The 14,184-nt window shown below is 40.0% G+C and overlaps 1 protein-coding gene across 4 annotated transcripts in view; it reads right to left on the bottom strand.

The window, feature by feature from the left end:
* Positions 1-14,184, bottom strand: part of LOC124072620 (thyroid hormone receptor alpha) — an 85,086-nt gene that overhangs the window by 28,715 nt on the left and 42,187 nt on the right. For all 4 annotated transcript variants that reach the window (XR_006845560.1, XM_046414135.1, XM_046414137.1 and 1 more), the window contains one exon: positions 7,776-8,004. Coding sequence is in view for 3 of the 4 variants with exons in the window: in XM_046414135.1 (XP_046270091.1) it covers positions 7,776-7,831 (56 nt within the window). In the remaining variant the exon portion in view is untranslated. The remainder of the gene's footprint in view (positions 1-7,775; positions 8,005-14,184) is intronic.

Genomic DNA, 14,184 nt, shown 5'->3' with positions numbered 1-14,184 from the left:
CACCTTTTAATTTCATCTCATCCCCTCCCTTGACTTGCGCTAACATCTTTGAGATGTTAATGACAATGTCACCCTTTTGTCAGGTCTCAACCACGCACTGACACTTTTAGCAGCACCTCAAGGTAAGTTCCGCAGTGTGAATTGTCTGTCAGATGTCTCACTGACTGAACAGTAAGAAACTGGTTTGAAAAGAATTCGTGGTGTTTCAGCGATGTTCTTATTGAGTGACTGAGCCGTGTTTTAGTGTACTGCCAAAATCGTGGTAAATTAGGTCTGACCTCAGTGGTTCTGAAAAGGGTTCATACAGCTGCTGTCCTCTGGCGATGATGCAGGCACATACACACGTGTACAGGCAGTGTTATGTCTTCATTAGTGCTGGCATATTGACATCACACAGTGCTGGTGTCCTCACATTTGCTTTCTCAGAGGCGTATAAAAACTGCCAGACTGAATGGATTACAGTGCATTCAAGAATAGGTATGATCTATCAACTGCTAGCACAGGCAAAATACCACCACACTTTATTAAGCCCTCTCAGGTAAGATGGCTTTTGTTCAAACTTTTGGGGAAAGGTGCTTAAATAAACCACTTCTACATCTGTATGGTTAACACATTTTCAGAACTAATTTGCTGTAGCCTCTGCAAACTAGGAGCAGAGTGGATGAAGTGATGTTGATGTTGTGGATGTAATGGATGAAAGAAAGCTCGTATCACTGGCCCTCTGAAGAGGCTCATGGTTCTGGGCTGTGACACTGTCACAGAAGGTAATAACGGAGCCACTCAGGATGTTCTCTATGACACAGCTGTAGAGATTCCTGAGAGTGGCCTGTGCCCAACTTCCTGAGCCGTATTAGACAATAAAATTCTTAACCACAGATCCTGAGTGTAGATCCCATGACAGGTTCTCTGAGGAACTGAGAAGCTCTGACTTTCTCTCTCTGTCTCTGTTAATGAAGGAATGCTTGCCTGTAATCTCCCACCACCTGCTTGGTCTTACTGATGTTTAACGAGAAGTTATCTGGCGTGCACCGCTGTGATAGATCTCCTTACATCTGACCAACAGGTCGACATGCTGCCGCCAGAGATCAAGCCAACAACTGTCGATGAGCTTCGGGGTGACGCTGCAGGCAAGCATGGCCTTGTTCACAATCGTGGGTCCAAACAGGACAATGAGTACAAGAAGGAACAAAAAAAAAAGAAAAGAGATTTTTAGCTTTAGCTTATTATTCAAGGAGTACAGAAGACCTCATGTGATGCACTGTCATCCTAAAATTAAATGACATCCTGACATTAAATTTAATTGAGGAGAAACCCTGCCTGCAGCTGCGACAACGTTATGTCACGCTGTCTCATGAAGCTGGGGTTAGCTTAGCTTTGTGTGTCTGTAGGGGTGCTGGGCAGTCACATGTGTGGTCTTGTGTTGACAGTGGTGCATCAAGGCCCACCACACATGATCGGGAAAATGACTACTGTTGTTAACACTTTGTCATATTTCTACTTTATTACAACTACTACTATCACTACTATTGCTAATATTATTTTTTTAATCATTCCAGTACTGTTATTATTGCTGTTGCTAAGCATGACACCCCCCCCCCCCCAATCATCTTACAAAACTGCTACAGTCTTCTCCTCATCTCTGCTTGAGGCTGGAGGCTTGTGGCTTCATTCATCACTACTAACATAACACACCCAAATCTCTGACTGAACTGTCAAAGGGACTAAACCCCGCTTAACAAGGAACAAAGAATGTGTCACATAAAAAGACACATTTTTTGCTACATAAATTCTGAGATTTAACTGTACATTGTGCATTGCTACATCAGTGTAGTTCTCTTTTACACACAGAGGAATCAGTGCATATGTGCTATGTACTGAGTTATATTTAAGGGAAAGAAGAAAGAGTTGAAAAGAACAATGCAATGCAATGTTTCCATGGCTATAACGACCTTAAGGTGAATGTTGTTGATTACAAGCCTTTTAAAGTAAAAGAGTACTGCCACCATCAATGCCTGGAAACAGCAGCCAGGAGAAAAATGTGCTTTGGCTCTTTAATGGCAATTAAATCAGCTCCATTGTGTTTGCAACAACTCTTTGCATCAGAAATATTCAGAAAAACTCACTGAACGTACTGCATGTACCTTCAAGTCTTCATCTATTTAATTGTTCAGTAATCGTTTACAAATGTGTTAAAGGGACAGTTAATCCCAAAATCAAAAATATGTTTTAATTTAATTTAATCCACAGATCTTGTTGGGAACAGATTTATGTAAGAACTCTTTTCTTTCTGTATCACCTCTACAGAAGGAAGCGTGTATTTACTCACAGATGAGAGGCCAGCAAACCAACATAACTAAGCTAGCTGAATTTACAGTTTAGCCAAGGAGGACAAGATTAATATGTACACCTTATCCTCTCACGAGCACAAGCCTCTTGTTCCAGAGCCTTCTAAAGAGAGAAAATTAATGTTTGCTCCATCAGCTTGGCAAAAATATGACTAAAACTACCACTATGGATGAGAGAGCCGTAAACCAGGCCTGCAAGATCGAAAGTTCACTCTGAAACACTTCAATTAAAGAAAACTTCTATTTACATTGCAGTAATTACGCCTGTCAGCATGGACATGGGACCTCCCATGTGTCAGCATGGGACCTCTCATGAGTCAGCATGGGACCTCTCATGGGTCAGCGTGGAACAGCTAAAGAAAGGAGAGCAGCACCACCCCACCCCCATAGGATACAGAGCAGAGCAGACACAAATGACAAAAGGAATGACTTTTTAAACTCTGACACAGTATAAAAAACATGCGCTAGGGTGGAGATGGGTTGTAAAACAAGTTGCTGAAGAAGCAGCAAGACTAAAGTATGGATTTGCCAATAAAATGTGTGGAGGGAATCAGCTGATGTAGCTGACGTAGCTGTAATTATAAATGGAGCTTGACTTCTTTGTTCTGCCTGAACCAATATTATTAATATGCTTAATTTGTGTGCTGTGCCACAGTTGCTGAATCCATCCAAAAGTGACACAGAATCTGAAAGTGAGTTAATTTAAGCCACAGATTCTGTAATCATTTTCGGGGTAATCTTTGACATTCAGCGTTAGCAGTGCACATAGCAGCACATTACGCTCAGTGACTGGATGACTCCTGGTGAAGTTTACCTTGGGAGGCAGAGCAAACTATGACATTACTATGCACACAGGCCTGTTTTTGAACCAGAGATGCAGTTGTTCATCTCTGATGTTTCATGAACACCAAACCTTTGGAATCACTCTAAATGTGAGTCACCTATAAAGAAAAAAAAACCCCTCAAGATTCAACCTCCACGGAGGGGCAAGTCTTCTCTCGTGAAATGATCTAGCAGTCAGCGGTGTGAGTGGTCAGAATCTTCCAGTTAGACTTTCAGGCATATCATATCAGTAATTTAAATTTAAAGCAGCTTCATATTTTTACATGGGACTTCCAGTATTTGGCGCAAGTAGCTCATGAAAAATTAGATGTAGATGGAAGTAGGCCATACCTGTGACTTTCTTGTGCCAGACACAACTTATCACATTCTTATACCCATTATTTTTCATCTAGTTTTTATTTTATGCATACCAACCTTGGAAGCTATCTTTAATTGACATGAAACAGGGATATCCATAAAACATGGATATTCTAATCGCGAAAATACAGCCCACTCATTAGAGCGGCCAACAGGCACATATATACTTGCACTGTATACATACACACAGTTAAAATCCTTCTCTTTAGATGTTAACTGAAATTAAATGCAATCATATCCTCAAGTATTCAGGGGCTTCACACTGTAGTTAATTCACACACACACACACACACACACACACAGAAATACACACATATACATGCACCAAATTCTTTTTCAGCATCATCTACTCCAGGCTACGTGAAGTTTTTCATCATCATCTCTCTCTCCCTCTGTGTTTGTGTGTGTGTGTGTGTGTGTGTAGGAGTGTGTGTATCCAGAACACTCTGTGACTCAGAAATCACAGAGAGGAGGGGTCAGGGCATGAGGCAGCACTCACAAGTACACGTGCATGCTCAATGACACTGAAAAACACACACACACACCACATGCACATGCGCACAGACACAAAGCGACAATCCCCTGTTGTTGTCACATATTGAGGCGTCCTAAACTGTCCTCTGCTTTCTGTGACTCCATCTGCCCTCGTCGCTCCTAATCCAGCTCTCTCCAGTCCACTAATCCACGTACGCATGTTGTATGATGCATACATGTACACACACATACACTCCTAAAGCTTCATATACATGCACATACACACACAACCATCTCCTCTGAGGGGAAAAGACTCATGCAGACATACATGTTCAATAATACAAACCCATCTGCTCACATGAGGATAAACACACATGCATATGGCACAGAGTCAAGCTGGAGAGGACTCCTCCAAAGATTAATTACCTCCCCAGGTAGATGCTTCTTTAACTCTGTGCTAGCTACAAGTAGGTAGGTAACCATGGCGATGGCCATTGCAAAAGCCATCTTTCTGCTGAAAGCATCAACGTTTTTGTATGAATAATGAGTCAGGACTAAACCCCCAAGATTGACCTAATGGCACTGCTAGGTCAAGATCTGCAAGGTCAAAAGGTCACCAGAACCGAAAAGCTTCTTTTTATCTGCACAGTGAATGTGCAGCACTGGCTCCCATGCCTATGTGACCCTTCACTTTTGAGGATGAAAATATGAAAATCAGCACAACAACATACTGAGGTGTAACTACACAACTGTTCTCAGGTACACGTGAAGCCAAGCTGGATATTCAGAACAACAACCTGCACTGTGCCTTGGCTGTGTTCTTTGGAAACATGTTATGGAAACATATGCGCATACATTACATTATCAGCTGTAATAATACTGTGGCTTCACCTGACATTTGAATGATGAGAGAGTATAATGTGGCACCTGGCAACATGTATCTTGAGTGATTTGATTGTAAGTGGACAGCTCTATGTGCAACCACTACACGCAAGACACATTAAAGACGCATTTAGATCTGATCGCACAGACTAGTGGTTCTCAGCCACGTAAGACAGACTCACAGAGCCCATTCTGATGAACTCAAGTACTGCTTCATCCACACCAGCCTTCAGGTTCCAAATGTCTTCATTTGAAACTATTAATCATATAAAAGTGGATACAATAGCGGATGTTACAACATACTAAGCCTTTATATAACTGAACTGTCAATCAGAATCAATTTGGACGTTTCCCTCCGTACTACACATGGACTGACAAAAACTGATTGTTTATGTGCTACTTTGAGATTTCAATTATTCATTCAATGTCATATTAAATTAAAATTAAATTAGCTACACTCCAATATCTCCAAATACTCCCTGGCAAAAGAAGAAGTACCCCTTGCTGGGAATCACACATGTGGCCAAATTCTTTTAGCAATGTGTATGCCAAAGTGTCCTGGGCCATTCTGAGTCACAACAAGAAGCCACAACAACAGACAAAATTATATGCTGTCTGATTTCCATTTGGTTCACTGTAATACAAATTTGGTAAGGTAAGCAGCAGATGTTTGTGAACAGACTGTCTCTTTCAGCTCAATCCACCACTAAACCCAAAGAAACTAAATATACTTTGCAAAATACCTACAGCAAATTCTTAATTCCAACCTTCTTGTAAATTCAGCACATGTTATACAATAAGTTATTCTTACTCTTGTGTGAAAAACAGTGTGTGTCTGTTTGACCCAGAAATGTGTTGTGGAAGTGAGAGCTGATCACAGCTGGTCACTCGAGACACATGTGAAGACGCATTGTAGAGCCAGGTGTGAAGTGAAGTACTTAGAGCTGTCCAATTGAATGTTAATTTGGTGAATGTTATTGCCAGGTGTCCAGGTGTCCTGTCTCTCCAGGTACTGCCCTCCACCTGCTCCAGTGGCTGGATGATCGCAGCTGTTTCCACTCACTAATCAGGACTGGAGGTTAGAAGAGCTGGAGAGAGCAGCGACCAGTCTTTCTGAGCTATTTGGCTGATATCTGTCTGTATGTAGCAAGTGTGTGCTAGGGTCAGCAATCTTAATCCTTTTCGGAGGGAGGATTTCATGAGTTTGTCTATTGTCTGATTTAGTATGATACTTTAAATTGTCAGTGACATATTGCATGTGACCAGAACGACTTCTCGTGTTGTTATGGAAAGCTAGATTTCTTTTCTTGTTAGTAGTAAGTGACCTTTAAGTAAGTTGTTAATACACTCCTTTGTTTCTACATACAAATTTGTTCCCCTACTTCTTCTGGGGACTCAACACAACAGTGAGTAACTGTCTGGGCCCAAGATGAATCAAACCCCAATTTTGTTTAAAGTTGAACTACTCATTTACATCAATTATCAATTAAATTCCCCATAACTGTTTACCCGTTTGATTTTGCAAGTCTGAGGTACTACCCCTTTAATACCTTCATAGCTAGCTCCCATCGGCTTAAACAGGTCTCCATCTGTTTTGAGTCGAACGTACAGAATTTCTGAGAAATATCTTTAGATTCAAAGTGTGGGAGAAGTAACTTTTAGCTAGTTAACATTAACTACTGCTGTTAATACTGTCTCTTCACTTGGATGCTGAGTAATAAAGCAAGCTCATGGACCCACCTAGCTGGCTGGGTAGCTAGTAGGTACAGCCTTGTTAAGCTAATTAAATAAAAGGACATGGTTATGTGTCTGTGTGTCTGAGTTTATTTACAGCAGCAGCCTCAAGCTGATTTGTTTGCACTTGCTTTGACGTTGTTTCTTGCGCTAACTGTTTAATTTTGGTAGCAGTTGTTGAAACTTGCTAGCTTAAGAGGCAGGGGGCATGTGATTGACTTAAAGGTAAGAGAAATAAAATGTGAAATTATAAAGTAAAATGTGATATTATGAAATTCAATTTGTCATGATATTAAAATGTACAAACAAAACCAGAGTTTTGAAGATGGATATTTTTAAGGAAAATATCTATTGGAATTGGAATTACAAATGAGTGACATTTTGACAAATCATTTCACAAGGTATTGTGGTGCTGATGTGGAGTTCAGCACGCTCAGAGTTCACTTAGTTAGATCTGAAGTCTCTGGGAATTTATTTAATGAAGCGATGAGGCAGTGTGAGCGTGTGTGAGCGTGTGTGAGCGTGTATGAGTGTGTGCGTGTGTGTGTGTGTGTGTGTGACTGCACGTGCCACAGAAACAGAGAGCGCAGATGGCAGCGGGGTGGATTGCACTGCCTTCCCTTTCATCTCTCCCCAAAATACACTAAAGACACTGTTTCTATGCTTCCATCCAGCCTGACTACTTCCTCTTTGATATATATTTTTTTTTTTTAATTTGTTCTGTTCTGTTCATTAAAGCATCAAATCGCTGAGTCCATCTTTGTAATTAAGATCATCCTTTATTAGTCCCATAACTGGGAAATTACAAAATTGTAATTGTACCTCAGTCCATCTTTGTATCCTATGTAGCAAATGTACATGCAGTTGTGTGATGTGAAGTGCTTTTGTATGGAGTGTGAGACTCAGATTTGAGTGTTTATGTAGCTCTGCATCAGTGTATGCTTTCATCCATCAATCCATCCATCCATGCCTCTAGCCATTCTTTCATCTGTCAAATCCAATGTTAATCTCTGCTTTCCTTTCATGTTGACATCAAAGTTGAACACACACATGCAGATGTACAATCCATCACATTATGGCTAGCTCACACACACACACACTCTCTCTCTCTCTCTCTCTCTCTCTCTCCCTCTCTCTTACCCTTTCTCATCTCCCTCTGATGAGTTGCTATCCTGTTTGTTGGACATTGGCTCCATGCAGCCTCAGTCCCGTTGAGCAGCCAATCACAGGACAATGAGGCGGACCTCAGCCTTGCCAGTCTGTTCAGCATTCGCCAGCAGCACCATCAATAGACATCCATCTGAGAATCTGGGAGGCGACTGGCTGGGAGGAGCATGATGGGTAGGACATGAGTGGAAGTAAATAAAAGCTGGAGAGGCAAAGAGAGGAACCACAGTAAGAAAGAGACACATATTTACACACAAACAGCATTTTGTATAATACAATGTTACATTCTAATTTAAAAATACACCATAATGTAATATTACAGACTGATGTTAATCCAGGTTGGATTCAATGTTGAAGGGTGGACTAGTTCTTCAAAGAGTGATATTACACCACCTGTCAGCTAAAGAGACCCTTTTAGAGCTGCAGCTAGTGATTATTTTCATCATCAGTTAAAGTGCCAATTATTTTCTGGATTAACTGATAACTGGTTTGATTAGTAGTGATCTATGACAGTAGCGAAAAATGCCAGTTGTTGTTTTGTCAACTGAAATCCTCATCACAACCATGTCTGAAGATATGAAGAGATGAAGATCATTACAGCAAAACTTTTCATTGTGTGCTGTGCATGGTGGGACTAAAACAATATGAAAAGTGTCCTTATTCTTTAAATGAACCATATTTTTCTATGTTTTCCTGTGTGCAGTTTTTGAACTTTTGAAGACCTAGAAGTCACTAAAAAAGGAAGAAAAACATTTGATGTGTTTTTGATATTGTCTAGTGTTCATCCTTATAATGTCAGACTGTAAGAGGTGTGTGGTGTGTGAAGCTGCTAACATAATGACAACGCTATCATGATACTGATATTTTAGCAGCTATAGTCTTTCCTATATTCCCCATCTTAGTCTGATGTGTTTGCATTCTAACACTTACTAATTAGCACTAAACAAAATGTACAGCGGGTGGTGAGAAGTGTCAGTTAATTACTACTAATTACAACTGTATTATTCATGTATATAATCTATTACCTAATTATTGCATGCATTTAGTCGCCTATTTCACCATATCCTTTATTTAATTATTAACATATGTCACCAACTGTACCAAGTGTATCATAAGGATGTATTGTATATATCAAACTGATAAATTATTGGCCCAAAAATGGCAAGATGTATATCATCACCTACAGGCAAATAATTTTAGCCAAAAGATATCACATGAAGCCCATTTGCTTTAACTGACTTAATAACAGCAGCATGCACTCCTGATGTAGCTCTTATATACGTCTCAATCTTTCCTCCCCTCAGGTGCACATAAACTACGGGTCAATAAAATACAAAAATGTAAAATTCTCAGTAATCTTATCGGCATGGGCCATGGGAGGTATCGTTTGAAAAAAATCCATATTATGCATCTCTTAAGTATTTATTTATTCACGATTATTCAATTTTCATCCTGCAGACATCTGACCTAGAGGCTGAGTTACACAAAGCTGCCGAGTTCAGCGGGAACACAAGAAGAAAGTAACCCAACAGGCTTAACCCAGTATCTGAGGAGGATAAAGAACCCCAGCACGCAGACAAGACTTCTTGAGTTCATTTACTAATAGACTGTATTTTTAGATTTTGCATAACAGTGTTATGCTTTGAAGGACTGTCCTCAGTTTAGAGAGAAATGTTTGAAGACACTAGGACACTAGGATTCTGAAAGTAACAACAAATCAAATCATCTTCAGCTTAAAGGTACAACACTCCAGAGATCAGACTCTTTAACTTTTATCCTTTAATTTCCTCATTAGATGTCTTACACAGACATCAGACTTCACAATACAGTCTCTGTGCTCACTGTGCTCCATTCACCACTACAATCCTGTGTCTATTAGAGGAAACAGACTCCAGCCAAATCTAATTTACTATAAGCTACTTACAAATCCTTGGAAAGGAATTTAGAGAACATTGCACTCTACAATTTTTATTTTTAAATATTTATTTAAATATTTATTTTATTTTTTTGTGGGTTACGTTCACAGCTGCAGTTAGACCATGCACAGAAATAATAAAAGCAAATTGAAACTTTTCTGTGTGGTTGTTGTGGTTTCAACACATGGTAAATTTTTAATGTGTATATTCAAAGTTTGCAGCTTTGCTCAAACAATGTACAAGCAGTCTAACATGGACCTAAGTCTGACAAGACTGAGGGGAAAAAAGGACGGGATAAAATCCTCGGCACTGACAGAGCATGCCACTAGGTGGGACCGTGACTCCTACTAGCAGTATTTTTAGCACGGCTGAAGTTACTCTTCAGTGTTCAAATATCAGCATTGACATCAGCCATTAAGTATTAGTAGTAGGACCTGTGTTATTATAGCAGTTTGCCAAAAGTCAAAAGCTGACCTGATCAAATGTCATCCTCCACTGCTGCACTGTCATCCTGCTGCATACACTGATCAACCACAGCATTAAAACCACTGACAGTTGGACGTTTTGGCAGGCTGAATGTTTCAGCTCTTGACTTTACTTGACAGGCTTCTCTAGTTATATTTTACAAATTTTGACAATTATTAATCATTATTAACTGTGTTATGTTTCTATGACTGCTGTGTTCAGAATGGCTTATCCTTCACTAACAGACACTTGCCAGAGATTAAAATATTACTGTCTGTTCATATGGAGAGGCAACAGTCATGAACTTTTTTTAAAAACTTGTGCATGTGTGAGAGAAGAGGAACCATTCAAATGCATCAACTCACTTACTTTCAATAAAACTACAACATAACTAATAATAAAGACATGTCACTCTTCATGTACGGCTAAAGCCTTAAACTCATCACATGCTTTGCTCCTCGTCAGCTGTATGTACATTGCCATGCAGAGAGTGAAGAGTGCCAGGTGAGGGCACCAGAGTCACCATAACACTGATGGCCTGGATATAACTGTGACCTGATCTGACCTGCTTCCAGCCTGGCTTTAAGAGGCTGTTCTCATTTCATTTAGCATGACTGAACTGAAAATAAAAACAAACAAACAACAAAAAAAAAACCAACAAGGAAAAAATAACAGTTGCTTAGGAAGAGAGGCTCATTTTCCTTAACACTTAGATAAACTACTTGTGAAAATATATGCAGAAGAATTTGCATGTGTGTTTGTACTTTGACAATTTGCTTATGCATTATGGACAGTGCTATGCTTGAGAAAAAATGTTCAAAATGATGCCTTTGGCACAAGTGCAATGTAAATAATGCTGTTTGAACCTGGAAGCAGATCCAGATGGGTTACTGGGCTCCTTTGATCAGGTCAGTCTCTTTCTGGAGCCTTTAGGACTGTCATGAGTTTCACCCACAAGCTTTTGTATTTCTTCATATCTCTTAATTAAAACTGACTATCATATATTTAAAATTTTGTTGGATGTGGACACAATTTTCTTTTTTATTTAACGGCAACTTTTTCAAGCATCTTGCATTGATAAAATTGCAAAAGAGATTATCTACTTGTAGAGCTACCAATCATGAAACATTTCAGTACTAATTTCCCCCGCTGAGTATTTTCTTAATTAATCTATAATTCAAGTAGCAAATGTCATTAGAGGAACACGGAAAAGCTGCAAACCTTCAAGCGTGAGAAAAGGAAGAAAAACAATTTGGTTTTCTGTCAGTGGACAGAACAATGAATTGACTTATTGTTTCAGTGCTAATGAAACACATGTCGACTCAAAGGCTCCTTTGTGCTCTTTTATGTGTTTGAATAGTTTTAGGAAGGCAGTAGAGTTCTGTGGCAGAGGTACGAGCTACCTAAGGCTGCACAGACCCTTCGGACGCTTTCACATACAGTCCTTTCTAAAACGAACCAAGCTCAGTCAACCTTAAAGTGAACCAGCAGAAGAGATTGAGCTCTTTTTTGCTTTCATCTTCTCTTTCTGCTCCCCTTCAGCTCTGTTGAGGCCTCAATCCTCTTTCTCTTCACACTATATATACAATATAAATATGCTCCTCTGGAATTCCCAGACTTTTACTGCTTTGGATTATGGGTAACTGTCACTTTGAACAAGCTGCTATTTTTGCCTTATCTATTTTGCTGTGGTATGCAGCTAGATTAGCCCACAGACATAAAGAAAATCAGAGTAGAACCGTTCAGATTTCACGTGAACACAGAAAGCGATTGAAGAAACTTCTTTTCATAAGCCATCTTTCTATTTTGTCATGTGAGCACAAGCATGTGATCTACCTACAGCGAGGTTAAAGGATTAAAATACAGTGGCGAAGGCAAAGTGAACCTGGACCACCTCCCGAGGTCAGCGCAAAAAATGCTGACTAATCGCTCTGAGTTCTTTTGGAAGGCTGAAAGGGGCCAAGTGTGAAAACACTTCAGTGATCCCACTGAAAACAGAGAAAGCTGAGCAGCTGAGCTCCATTTCTCCACAAGGGACAGTAGAGGGCATCAGAGTGTGAGAGATCACACACACACACACACACACACACACACACACAAACGCTAGGCTCTGTATACACACATCCAACACTAAAAGGAAAAATATATTGGAAATATAATTTCTCCTTGTGATACTACTTTCAATTTGGAGTACTTCTCTCAAAGTTTTATTCTCTTCAAGCTGTTTTCATATCAGAAACAAACACAGTAAGTGTTTCAAAGTCTCAAAATTGTAAAAATCCATTTCCAGTATGGCATAAGACAGTACTATACAAAATAAAAAACAAATGGGATTTTGAACTCAGACAAGGTATGATTAAGACCAGTGAAAGACTGAATGATTGGGGTGCAATGATTTGGAGATTTCCTTTTAGTTATGGCATGGAAACATGTACCTGCACATTGGCACAGCAAGGATCAGCAGATTCAAGGTAATGTATTATTATTCCTGAAACTACTATTAAACTACTGCAAACTACAGCAGATTTTGATAATTCTGAATTTTTCTGGGGTCTGCCAAACAGACCTTACATGTGGAGAACACGATTAGTAGGCAGGGCCTCTCCGTAGCACCGCATTTCGTTTTTTATAATGACACAAAGTGACACATTTTACCTTGATCAAAAACGTTGCACTTGGCAGTAATGTGATTCCAATGACAACGAGTTGAAGAAAGGAGAGACTCGGAAACTTCGGTAAATCATGAAATAATAAGAATTACTTTTAGTAGGAGTTGCTGAGGATTCGACACACACACACAAACTGTGTAAAGACTATATGGTCCCCACAGGCAGATCAGTATGTACTCTCTGCTGTGGACATACTGTACCAGTCTGTCTGGAAACAGGACTTGGCAATGATCAGATCTTTAAAAAGAATTGCAAAACACACACACACACACACACACACACACACACGAGTCTTTGCAAAACATATTCTCTCCAACACACACAGTCACAGGCACAAAGTGCAGACACAAACACACACACACCTATAACGTGCCTCGAGCAGGGAGGCTTTGGATGACATCCAAGCTGATTAGATGGGGAGAAGAAGCAGCAGATGATCAAAGATGATGGTATCCTTCCCTCCCTCTTCTCTCTCTCTCTCTCCGACAAATCACCTTTCTCCCTCTACTTTCTCCCACTGTACTCATTGTTTCTCAGCTGAAAAGTAGTCAGCACACACACAAATAGAAGTTTATAGGCCAGAAAGGAAAGCTGAAACACACTGATTGTGTTTCTCATTTCAGACAATCTAAATGCAGCTTTCCCCAAGAGGTTACTGACTGTGTTAGTAAGTGTTCAGATTGTCATTTGCATAAGCACCTTAAAGACTTCTAAAAGTTAAAACCTTCACATTTGGTTCATGCGATGTGATCAAACGCTCCAGAACGGCTACTAAAGAGCACTGCATTGACTACTGCACTACATTGTCTTCTATCTACCTCTATTACCTGCAAAACACTTGAACATACTGCACTCTGTCAACACATGACGGATGTTTTCAAAGCAGCAGTATTGTATACCAGAAATTCATCAAGCTGGAAGCAACAACACTGTTTAAATATCAACTCACTAAAACAACAAAAGTGAAGTTTGCTCTTGCAGTCTTGCAAACACTGGTCCAGAGTCTGCAGCGATCTGACAGCTACCATTGTAACAGCTCACATGAGGATGCTTAAAAGTTGACTGAGCGCACGTTAAACACTGGTGGCTTTGGATGATCCAGGAGTACTGTATACAGTTCACATCAGCTGACGTGCAACTTGTATAGCATCAGCTGTTACTTGATCTCTGCAGCTAAAGTGGGACACATCACCGGGCTACGGCGGGCTGAAGTCAGGACTCAGTGGGCAAAGCCAGAGTAAAACCATTAGGATGTACTGGGGTAAGACCATTTTATCAGTAGATACTAACTGATGACTGCTGTGAAGCATCAGCCTTCTCCTTTAACCAGAC

The sequence above is a fragment of the Scatophagus argus genome, chromosome 16 (assembly GCF_020382885.2).
Source record: "Scatophagus argus isolate fScaArg1 chromosome 16, fScaArg1.pri, whole genome shotgun sequence".
In the NCBI taxonomy this organism is placed as follows: domain Eukaryota; kingdom Metazoa; phylum Chordata; class Actinopteri; family Scatophagidae; genus Scatophagus; species Scatophagus argus.
The sequence above is the reverse complement of the archived record's forward strand: the minus strand, read 5'-3'. Positions and strand labels throughout refer to the sequence as shown.